General features: G+C 54.4%; 1 protein-coding gene across 1 annotated transcript in view; it reads right to left on the reverse strand.

The window, feature by feature from the left end:
• The window catches only part of necab2 (N-terminal EF-hand calcium binding protein 2), a 305211-nt gene that overhangs the window by 39401 nt on the left and 253065 nt on the right, over positions 1 to 12745 (reverse strand). Inside the window, exon 8 of the mRNA XM_067997613.1 lies at positions 9688 to 9770. Within this exon, the coding sequence (XP_067853714.1) occupies positions 9688 to 9770 (83 nt within the window). The remainder of the gene's footprint in view (positions 1 to 9687; positions 9771 to 12745) is intronic.

The raw sequence follows: 12745 nt of genomic DNA on the forward strand, positions 1-12745 counted from the left end.
TCTAAGGATTCACTAATTTTATCCCACATTGTGGTCTCGAGAAGTTTAACTGCTGCCAAGGCTATAATTTTCCGGCATGTCCTTTCTCCCTTTCATAAACAGGGATGTAACTATCCCACTCTCCCATCTTTCAGATTATTTCTGCTTGAAGAAGTTTGGGAAAATTCGGATGTGTGCCTCTGCTGCCACCTCCCCTCCTCCTTCAGTATTTTGGGATGTTTTACTTCTGTGTCTGGGGATTTTCCTTCATTTAGAATATTTCACATCAACTCAGGCCCTTACAGTAACGGACAGTTTCCATGGGCCCACATCACAAAACTGGCAACAATTTGGCACAAATTGGTGATCTCACTGAAAGAAGAGACAGGAAGGTTAATGTGGGAAAAGGAAAAGAATAAGTGGTGCAGTAGAGGGCACTCTTCTGAGGTTGGGGCTGTGGCTATTATTAGGACGGTGTAGAGGGAGCTTTACTCTGTATCTAACCCTGTACCTGCCCCGGGAGTGTTTGATGGGACAGTGTAGAGGGAGCTTTACTCTGTATCTAACCCGTGCTGTACCTGTCCTGGGAGTGTTTGATGGGACAGTGTAGAGGGAGCTTTACTCTGTATCTAACCCTGTACCTGCCCTGGGAGTGTTTGATGGGACGGTGTAGAGGGAGCTTTACTCTGTATCTAACCCGTGCTGTACCTGCCCTGGGAGTGTTTGATGGGACAGTGTAGAGGGAGCTTTACTCTGTATCTAACCCTGTACCTGTCCTGGGAGTGTTTGATGGGACAGTGTAGAGGGAGCTTTACTCTGTATCTAACCCGTGCTGTACCTGCCCTGGGAGTGTTTGATGGGACAGTGTAGAGGGAGCTTTACTCTGTATCTAACCCGTGCTGTATCTGCCCTGGGAGTGTTTGATGGGACAGTGTAGAGGGAGCTTTACTCTGTATCTAACCCTGTACCTGCCCCGGGAGTGTTTGATGGGACAGTGTAGAGGGAGCTTTACTCTGTATCTAACCCTGTACCTGCCCCGGGAGTGTTTGATGGGACAGTGTAGAGGGAGCTTTACTCTGTATCTAACCCTGTACCTGCCCTGGGAGTGTTTGATGGGACAGTGTAGAGGGAGCTTTACTCTGTATCTAACCCTGTACCTGCCCCGGGAGTGTTTGATGGGACAGTGTAGAGGGAGCTTTACTCTGTATCTAACCCTGTACCTGCCCCGGGAGTGTTTGATGGGACAGTGTAGAGGGAGCTTTACTCTGTATCGAACCCTGTACCTGCCCCGGGAGTGTTTGATGGGACAGTGTAGAGGGAGCTTTACTCTGTATCTAACCCTGTACCTGCCCTGGGAGTGTTTGATGGGACAGTGTAGAGGGAGCTTTACTCTGTATCTAACCCGTGCTGTACCTGCCCTGGGAGTGTTTGATGGGACAGTGTAGAGGGAGCTTTACTCTGTATCTAACCCGTGCTGTACCTGCCCTGGGAGTGTTTGATGGGACAGTGTAGAGGGAGCTTTACTCTGTATCTAACCCGTGCTGTACCTGTCCTGGGAGTGTTTGATGGGACAGTGTAGAGGGAGCTCTACACTGTAGAGATACAGAGTAAAGCTCCCTCTACACTGTCCCATCAAACATTTCGAGGTTTTCATTTTCACATCGTTCACCTGACGAAGGAGGAAGCCTCCGAAAGCTTGTGAATTCAAAATAAAATTGCTGGACTATAACTTGGTGTTGTAAAATTGTTTACAATTCTCAGAGAGAGGTGAGAAAAACTAAGAACATGCATTTATGTCGCATCCTCAGGACTTCCTAAAATGCTTCACAACCACTGAATTTGAAGTGTAGTCGCCATCGTTGTCAGGCAATAACAGTGAGGCGGCTTAATGGAAATCTAAAATCTGGGAAGATGTATTGTGGAGAATAAGGCAGGTTTAAAATATTCATTGATATATTTCTTTGAATGGACTCCTTGTCTTCAGACCCTTCCAGTGATGCCAGTGTCTGGGAGCAGTACTTGGAGGGCTCCAAACATTTTCAAGGAGCAGTTCTTGGAACAACCTCCGAGCACTGCCTAATTGGTGCATTTCATGGCCTTACTTCCCTGAGACAAACCCCAAGCTGGGTCTACAAGGCTGGGCCGAGAGTGCCTGAGAAAGGCCCAAGGCTGGGCCTAGAGTGCCTGAGAAAGGCCCAAGGCTGGGCCTCGAGTGCCTGAGAAAGGCCCAAGGCTGGGCCTAGAGTGCCTGAGAAAGGCCCAAGGCTGGGCCTAGAGTGCCTGAGAAAGGCCCAAGGCTGGGCCTAGAGTGCCTGAGAAAGGCCCAAGGCTGGGCCTAGAGTGCCTGAGAAAGGCCCAAGGCTGGGCCAAGAGTGCCTGAGAAAGGCCCAAGGCTGGGCCTAGAGTGCCTGAGAAAGGCCCAAGGCTGGGCCGAGAGTGCCTGAGAAAGGCCCAAGGCTGGGCCTAGAGTGCCTGAGAAAGGCCCATGGCTGGGCCAAGAGTGCCTGAGAAAGGCCCAAGGCTGGGCCTAGAGTGCCTGAGAAAGGCCCAAGGCTGGGCCGAGAGTGCCTGAGAAAGGCCCAAGGCTGGGCCTAGAGTGCCTGAGAAAGGCCCATGGCTGGGCCAAGAGTGCCTGAGAAAGGCCCAAGGCTGGGCCAAGAGTGCCTGAGAAAGGCCCAAGGCTGGGCCGAGAGTGCCTGAGAAAGGCCCAAGGCTGGGCCTCGAGTGCCTGAGAAAGGCCCAAGGCTGGGCCTCGAGTGCCTGAGAAAGGCCCAAGGCTGGGCCTAGAGTGCCTGAGAAAGGCCCAAGGCTGGGCCTAGAGTGCCTGAGAAAGGCCCAAGGCTGGGCCTAGAGTGCCTGAGAAAGGCCCAAGGCTGGGCCGAGAGTGCCTGAGAAAGGCCCAAGGCTGGGCCTAGAGTGCCTGAGAAAGGCCCAAGGCTGGGCCGAGAGTGCCTGAGAAAGGCCCAAGGCTGGGCCTAGAGTGCCTGAGAAAGGCCCATGGCTGGGCCGAGAGTGCCTGAGAAAGGCCCAAGGCTGGGCCTAGAGTGCCTGAGAAAGGCCCAAGGCTGGGCCTAGAGTGCCTGAGAAAGGCCCAAGGCTGGGCCTAGAGTGCCTGAGAAAGGCCCAAGGCTGGGCCTAGAGTGCCTGAGAAAGGCCCAAGGCTGGGCCTAGAGTGCCTGAGAAAGGCCCAAGGCTGGGCCAAGAGTGCCTGAGAAAGGCCCAAGGCTGGGCCTAGAGTGCCTGAGAAAGGCCCAAGGCTGGGCCGAGAGTGCCTGAGAAAGGCCCAAGGCTGGGCCTAGAGTGCCTGAGAAAGGCCCATGGCTGGGCCAAGAGTGCCTGAGAAAGGCCCAAGGCTGGGCCTAGAGTGCCTGAGAAAGGCCCATGGCTGGGCCGAGAGTGCCTGAGAAAGGCCCAAGGCTGGGCCTAGAGTGCCTGAGAAAAGCCTAAAGTTTGGCCAACGCTGCTTGAGGAAAGCTAAAGGTGGACATGAGGAGTCCGAAACAAGTTACAAGAGGGAACAATATTGTCTGAGCCAAGCTTCACATCGGAACCACAGTGTGTGAAGAATGCCCTAAAGAGGGAGGAGCCCTACAGTCCAACTCCACATCGTGCTCCTCCCTTCCCACCGCCCACCAACCAAAGCTGGCTTTGAACTTCAGATACCTGTGAGCACTGCTGACACTGCGAACAGGCTGAGGGGCCCAACGGAGCATATTAATGAGACCGATCGCTCGGCAACCAGCTCAATATTAAAACAGCAACCGACTCGTCAAAACATCGGTCAACTCCAATTCCTCTTAAAGGCTCCTGCTCCAAACAGAGCCGGGTGATCGATGGGTGAGGAGGGGCCGGGACCATTCCGACAGAGGGGGTGATCGATGGGTGAGGAGGGGCCGGGACCATCCCGACAGAGGGGGTGATCGATGGGTGAGGAGGGGCCGGGACCATCCCGACAGAGGGGGTGATCGATGGGTGAGGAGGGGCCGGGACCATTCTGACAGAGGGGGTGATCGATGGGTGAGGAGGGGCCGGGACCATCCCGACAGAGGGGGTGATCGATGGGTGAGGAGGGGCCGGGACCATCCCGACAGAGGGGGTGATCGATGGGTGAGGAGGGGCCGGGACCATCCCGACAGAGGGGGTGATCGATGGGTGAGGAGGGGCCGGGACCATTCTGACAGAGGGGGTGATCGATGGGTGAGGAGGGGCCGGGACCATCCCGACAGAGGGGGTGATCGATGGGTGAGGAGGGGCCGGGACCATTCTGACAGAGGGGGTGATCGATGGGTGAGGAGGGGCCGGGACCATTCCGACAGAGGGGGTGATCGATGGGTGAGGAGGGGCCGGGACCATTCCGACAGAGGGGGTGATCGATGGGTGAGGAGGGGCCGGGACCATTCTGACAGAGGGAGTGATCGATGGGTGAGGAGGGGCCGGGACCATTCTGACAGAGGGGGTGATCGATGGGTGAGGAGGGGCCGGGACCATTCCGACAGAGGGGGTGATCGATGGGTGAGGAGGGGCCGGGACCATTCTGACAGAGGGAGTGATCGATGGGTGAGGAGGGGCCGGGACCATTCTGACAGAGCGGATGATCGATGGGTGAGGAGGGGCCGGGACCATTCCGACAGAGGGGGAGATCGATGGGTGAGGAGGGGCCGGGACCATCCCGACAGAGGGGGTGATCGATGGGTGAGGAGGGGCCGGGACCATTCCGACAGAGGGGGTGATCGATGGGTGAGGAGGGGCCGGGACCATTCTGACAGAGGGAGTGATCGATGGGTGAGGAGGGGCCGGGACCATTCTGACAGAGGGGGTGATCGATGGGTGAGGAGGGGCTGGGACCATTTCGACAGAGGGGGAGATCGATGGGTGAGGAGGGGCTGGGACCATTTCGACAGAGGGGGAGATCGATGGGTGAGGAGGGGCTGGGACCATTCTGACAGAGGGGGAGATCGATGGGTGAGGAGGGGCCGGGACCATTCTGACAGAGGGGGTGATCGATGGGTGAGGAGGGGCTGGGACCATTTCGACAGAGGGGGAGATCGATGGGTGAGGAGGGGCTGGGACCATTCTGACACAGGGGGTGATCGATGGGTGAGGAGGGGCCGGGACCATTCCGACAGAGGGGGTGATCGATGGGTGAGGAGGGGCTGGGACCATTCTGACACAGGGGGTGATCGATGGGTGAGGAGGGGCCGGGACCATTCCGACAGAGGGGGTGATCGATGGGTGAGGAGGGGCCGGGACCATTCCGACAGAGGGGGTGATCGATGGGTGAGGAGGGGCCGGGACCATTCTGACACAGGGGGAGATCGATGGGTGAGGAGGGGCTGGGACCATTTCGACAGAGGGGGAGATCGATGGGTGAGGAGGGGCTGGGACCATTCTGACACAGGGGGTGATCGATGGGTGAGGAGGGGCTGGGACCATTCTGACAGAGGGGGTGATCGATGGGTGAGGAGGGGCCGGGACCATCCCGACAGAGGGGGAGATCGATGGGTGAGGAGGGGCCGGGACCATTCCGACAGAGGGGGTGATCGATGGGTGAGGAGGGGCCGGGACCATTCTGACAGAGGGGGAGATCGATGGGTGAGGAGGGGCCGGGACCATTCTGACAGAGGGGGTGATCGATGGGTGAGGAGGGGCCGGGACCATTCTGACAGAGGGGGAGATCGATGGGTGAGGGGCCGGGACCATTCTGACACAGGGGGTGATCGATGGGTGAGGAGGGGCCGGGACCATTCTGACAGAGGGGGAGATCGATGGGTGAGGAGGGGCCGGGACCATTCTGACAGAGGGGGTGATCGATGGGTGAGGAGGGGCTGGGACCATTCTGACACAGGGGGTGATCGATGGGTGAGGAGGGGCCGGGACCATTCTGACAGAGGGGGTGATCGATGGGTGAGGAGGGGCCGGGACCATTCCGACAGAGGGGGAGATCGATGGGTGAGGAGGGGCCGGGACCATTCTGACACAGGGGGAGATCGATGGGTGAGGGGCCGGGACCATTCTGACACAGGGGGTGATCGATGGGTGAGGAGGGGCCGGGACCATTCTGACAGAGGGGGTGATCGATGGGTGAGGAGGGGCCGGGACCATTCTGACAGAGGGGGTGATCGATGGGTGAGGAGGGGCCGGGACCATTCTGACAGAGGGGGTGATCGATGGGTGAGGAGGGGCCGGGACCATTCTGACAGAGGGGGAGATCGATGGGTGAGGAGGGGCCGGGACCATTCTGACAGAGGGGGAGATCGATGGGTGAGGAGGGGCCGGGACCATTCCGACAGAGGGGGTGATCGATGGGTGAGGAGGGGCCGGGACCATTCTGACAGAGGGGGAGATCGATGGGTGAGGAGGGGCCGGGACCATTCTGACACAGGGGGTGATCGATGGGTGAGGAGGGGCTGGGACCATCCCGACAGAGGGGGAGATCGATGGGTGAGGAGGGGCCGGGACCATTCTGACACAGGGGGTGATCGATGGGTGAGGAGGGGCCGGGACCATTCCGACAGAGGGGGAGATCGATGGGTGAGGAGGGGCCGGGACCATTCCGACAGAGGGAGTGATCGATGGGTGAGGAGGGGCCGGGACCATTCTGACAGAGGGAGTGATCGATGGGTGAGGAGGGGCCGGGACCATTCTGACACAGGGGGTGATCGATGGGTGAGGAGGGGCCGGGACCATTCTGACAGAGGGGGTGATCGATGGGTGAGGAGGGGCCGGGACCATTCTGACAGAGGGAGTGATCGATGGGTGAGGAGGGGCCGGGACCATCCCGACAGAGGGGGTGATCGATGGGTGAGGAGGGGCCGGGACCATTCTGACACAGGGGGTGATCGATGGGTGAGGAGGGGCCGGGACCATTCTGACAGAGGGGGTGATCGATGGGTGAGGAGGGGCCGGGACCATTCTGACAGAGGGGGTGATCGATGGGTGAGGGGCCGGGACCATTCCGACAGAGGGGGTGATCGATGGGTGAGGAGGGGCCGGGACCATTCTGACACAGGGGGAGATCGATGGGTGAGGAGGGGCCGGGACCATTCTGACAGAGGGGGAGATCGATGGGTGAGGAGGGGCCGGGACCATTCTGACAGAGGGGGAGATCGATGGGTGAGGAGGGGCTGGGACCATTCTGACAGAGGGGGTGATCGATGGGTGAGGAGGGGGCTCCTCAGATACATGGAGCACGTTTAACAGTCCCCCCAACCCACAGCCAGGATGCTCAAGGTCCACGCGATTGATCTGACACTCCAGATGTGACTTGATCCAACAGACATGTGAATGTAATGTTTAACTCTCAGTAAAAATAAGCACCCTGCCTTCCAGCATTCTAGTTACTATAAGTAACTGCGGAGGACAATAAAATGAACTTTCAAGTACCTTTCCCTCGCGGCCTGCTCTATGTGTGTGTGAAGAATTTAATGAGGAGACAGCGTCAGGGAGACGAGCTTTTCGGATCGATCTTCGTCCTTTTTTTAAAAGATATTCATTCTGGGCTTTCTTCTCTGTCCAGGAATGAACCCTTACATTGTGAACTTGCACTGCCCTGTGAGGCTTTCCACAGTCCATAAGCCCATAAGAAGGCCCAGTGATTCCCGAGAGTCACCGACGAAAAACTAAAGTCACACAACACGGAAAAGCCGGGCGGTGATATTGACAGACAAATATTCCACCAATTCATGGGCATGATTTTGATCCCGAGCCGGGAAGGGGGTGAGGAGGTCAAATTGAGGACAGGAAACCTGGAAGTACAGGTTCCCGGACATCCTTACGATTTTGATGTGAGGACGTCTTTTTTTTTGTCAGTTTGCCGTCCGACTGAGTGGCCTAATTGACAGGCTGGTCTCAGACGGACGGGAGAGCAGCCAGGGAGAGGACATCAGCAGGTCAGTCTGCAGGTAAGTCTTTGTTTGAATGGATGGGGGAGGGGGGAGGGGGCATGGGGGGCATGGGGAGACGGGGGCACCAGTGGGCATGGGAGTCACAGGGGGGGGAGTCAGTCATGGGAGGAAGGATCGGAGGTCAGTCACGGGGATGGATGTTGGGATCAGGGGTCATCGCGGGGGTCCGCAATTGCTGGGGGGTGATTCAGGAGTCATCGTGGGGGTCCGCGATCGTTGGGGGGTCAGAGATCGGGGCGGGGGGGGGTCCACGATCATTGTGGGGGGGGGGCGGTTGGAGATCAGAGGTCCGCAATCATGGGTTGCTGCAGGTAGGCTAGTTGGGCCTGGGGGAAGCACTCCTGCTCCTCTGGGCCCACAACCTGTGCCACAAAGGCACTGACCAGTTAGTTTCGGGCCTTCTCTCCTCCTTTCACATGGTGTAAAAGAGAAAGCCCAGGAGTCCCGGCCCCCAGGGGTTGAAATTGGAAACTCTGGAAAAATGGAGGCCCGCAGCCTCCTTGAAAGGTTTTACTCACCAACCCGCCTCCTGGGAGCGGGTTGCTCGCCCGTCCCTCGTCCACCCCGGTGAAAACCGGAAGTGGGCGGGTTGGGGCAGGGTCCATAATGGTTGCGATTTTGAATGCCCCCCAGCCCCCCAACCCACCCATTTCTCCCTTTTAAAATCGTGCCCCATGTGACATTTTACACCTGATTAAAAATAGTGGATAAGGGAATGGGTCACAAATGAGTTCAGTGTTCATTCATCAAAACATTCTCGGCTGATGTCTTTTAGAATTCACAACCTCAGGACGTCCCAAAGTGCTTTGCAGCCAATGAAGTACTTTTTTGAAGTGTGGTCATGTTGTAATGTTGGAAACGTGGCAGCCAATTTAAGCACAGCAAGATCCCACAAACAGCAATGAAATAAATGGTCAGATAATCTGTTTTTAGTGATGTTGGTTGAGGGATAAATGGTGGCCAGGACACTGGGGTGATCTCTCTTTCTCTTCAAATCGCGCAGTGGGATCTTTTACATCCACCTGAGAGGGCAAACAGGGCTTCGGTTTAACATCTCATCTGAAGGACTGCGCCTCTGACAATGCAGCACTCCCTCGTACTGCACTGGGAGTATGCCTAGAATTTGTGCTCAAGTCTCTGGAGTGGGCCTTGAACCCATGACCTTCTGCCTCAGAGGCGAGAGTGTTACCCACTGAGCCAAGTCGAGGTGGACACTGGTCTTTTATTGTCCAGCTCTTCCTTTCCCTTGTTTTTATTGGTCACGGCCTACCGCGTCACTCCTCCATTTTTCGGGTGCATGGTGCAAAAGCATGGGTTTCCTCCCCGATACAAGACCTCCATTCACCTGATGCTTCATTGAGAGCAAGAGGAGGTTCACCAGAAGAGCCATCAGGCCCCAGGAAAGCCTGCTCCTGGGGAGGGAATTGGCGGGGAGGGGACTACTGGCACATCCAACAGGTGCTGGGGTTTCCTGGGGTTGGGAGGGGTGAGTGAGCAGCCCTCCGAATGGTGTGGAGCTCCTCCTCCATTGTGTTTGATGGAGTCCTGAGCCACCAGTCAACTCACAGAACGGCCTTGCACTGCTGAGAGGACCCTTTCTCTGAGCCTTTACCGAAGCCCGGATTGGAGGAGTATTTTCAATAGAAAAGCTCCACTCCTCCCTCAGACTTTCCATCTGCCCTTCAATTACTGGTCTTCCCATGCTGCAGCAACCAAGGTTAGCACAAGGCCACCACCAATACAAGTAAGTATGTGGAGATCAGACTCGAGCCCAGTCTGTTAGCCCCGAGCTCTGCTCCTTTACCTTATTCTCCAGGCGGCCAATCAGGTCAGCTAATCTGTTAATCTGCGATTCAAGCCCTTCTTCTCTGCTGGCCGGTAGAGCTGATGGGAAGACACAAATGTTTCATGGTTACAATCGTTCCCTTCCTGAAAGCGAGCACATATTAGCCCCACCCCATGCTCAGCGGGTGAAGGGGCCACCTGATGTGATACTGGCCCACACACAGAGCAGGAGGTCTCTGCTTCGACTCCTGGCCTGTGACGAGTTAACTGGCCTCTTGTGCATCCATGATTTTCATCGCTCCACCATTGGCAGCCGTGTCTTCAGCTATCTAGGCCCTCAGCTCTGGAATACCCTCCCCAAACCTCTCCGCCTCTCTCTTCTCCTTCAAAGTGCTCCTTAAAACCTACCTCTTTCACCAAGCTTTAGGTCATCTGTCCTATTATCACCCGTCCTATTATCACCCGTCCTATTATCACCCGTCCTATTATCACCCGTCCTAATATCACCCGTCCTAATATCACCAGTCCTAATATCACCCGTCCTATTATCACCCGTCCTATTATCACCCGTCCTATTATCACCCGTCCTATTATCACCCGTCCTAATATCACCCGTCCTAATATCACCCGTCCTATTATCACCCGTCCTATTATCACCCGTCCTAATATCACCCGTCCTAATATCACCAGTCCTATTATCACCCGTCCTAATATCACCCGTCCTAATATCACCCGTCCTATTATCACCCGTCCTATTATCACCCGTCCTATTATCACCCGTCCTAATATCACCCGTCCTATTATCACCCGTCCTAATATCACCCGTCCTAATATCACCCGTCCTATTATCACCCGTCCTATTATCACCCGTCCTAATATCACCCGTCCTATTATCACCCGTCCTAATATCACCCGTCCTAATATCACCCGTCCTATTATCACCCGTCCTATTATCACCCGTCCTAATATCACCCGTCCTAATATCACCCGTCCTATTATCACCCGTCCTAATAACACCCGTCCTATTAACACCCGTCCTAATATCACCCATCCTATTATCACCCGTCCTAAGATCACCCGTCCGAATATCACCCGTCCTATTATCACCCGTCCTAATATCACCCATCCTATTATCACCCGTCCTAATAACACCCGTCCTATTATCACCCGTCCTAATATCACCCGTCCTATTATCACCCGTCCTAATATCACCCATCCTATGAACACCCGTCCTATTATCACCCGTCCTAATATCACCCGTCCTAATATCACCCGTCCTAATATCACCCGTCCTAATATCACCCGTCCTAGTATCACCCGTCCTATTATCACCCGTCCTAATATCACCCGTCCTATTATCACCCGTCCTATTATCACCCGTCCTAATATCACCCGTCCTAATATCACCCGTCCTAATATCACCCGTCCTATTATCACCCGTCCTATCATCACCCGTCCAATTATCACCCGTCCTAATATCACCCGTCCTATTATCACCCGTCCTATTATCACCCGTCCTAATATCACCCGTCCTAATATCACCTGTCCTAATATCACCCGTCCTATTATCACCTGTCCTATTAACACCCGTCCTATTATCACTCGTCCTATGATCACCCGTCCTATTATCACCCGTCCTAATATCACCCGTCCTAATATCACCCGTCCTATTAACACCCGTCCTATTATCACCTGTCCTATTATCACCCGTCCTATTATCACCCGTCCTATTATCAGCCGTCCTATTATCACCCGTCCTATTATCACTCGTCCTATTATCACCCGTCCTATTATCACCTGTCCTAATATCACACATCCTATTATCACCCGTCCTATTATCACCCGTCCTATTATCAGCCGTCCTATTATCAGCCGTCCTATTATCACCTGTCCTAATCTCACCTGCCCTATTATCACACATCCTATTATCACCCGTCCTATTATCACCTGTCCAAATATCACCCGTCCGATTATCACCTGTCCTAATATCATCTGTCCTAATATCACCCATCCTATTTTCACCCATCCTATTATAACCCGTCCTAATATCACCTGTCCTAATATCACCTGTCCTAATATCACCTGTCCTATTATCACCCGTCCTAATATCACCTGTCCTATTAACACCCATCCTATTATCACCCATCCTATTATCACCCGTCCTAATATCACCCGTCCGAATATCACCCGTCCTAATATCACCTGTCCTGTTATCACACATCCTATTATCACCCGTCCTATTATCACCCGTCCTAATATCACCCGTCCTAATATCACCCGTCCTAATATCACCTGTCCTGTTATCACACATCCTATTATCACGTATCCTAATATCACCCATCCTAATATCACACATCCTATTATCACGTATCCTAATATCACCCATCCTAATATCACCCGTCCTATTATCACCCGTCCTAATATCACCCGTCCTAATATCACCCGTCCTATTAACACCCGTCCTATTATCACCTGTCCTATTATCACCCGTCCTATTATCACCCGTCCTATTATCAGCCGTCCTATTATCACCCGTCCTATTATCACTCGTCCTATTATCACCCGTCCTATTATCACCTGTCCTAATATCACACATCCTATTATCACCCGTCCTATTATCACCCGTCCTATTATCAGCCGTCCTATTATCAGCCGTCCTATTATCACCTGTCCTAATCTCACCTGCCCTATTATCACACATCCTATTATCACCCGTCCTATTATCACCTGTCCAAATATCACCCGTCCGATTATCACCTGTCCGAATATCATCTGTCCTAATATCACCCATCCTATTTTCACCCATCCTATTATAACCCGTCCTAATATCACCTGTCCTAATATCACCTGTCCTAATATCACCTGTCCTATTATCACCCGTCCTAATATCACCTGTCCTATTAACACCCGTCCTATTATCACCCATCCTATTATCACCCGTCCTAATATCACCCGTCCTAATATCACCCGTCCTAATATCACCTGTCCTGTTATCACACATCCTATTATCACCCGTCCTATTATCACCCGTCCTAATATCACCCGTCCTAATATCACCCGTCCTAATATCACCTGTC

The sequence above is a fragment of the Heptranchias perlo genome, chromosome 16, assembly GCF_035084215.1.
Source record: "Heptranchias perlo isolate sHepPer1 chromosome 16, sHepPer1.hap1, whole genome shotgun sequence".
Classification (NCBI taxonomy): Eukaryota; Metazoa; Chordata; class Chondrichthyes; order Hexanchiformes; family Hexanchidae; genus Heptranchias; species Heptranchias perlo.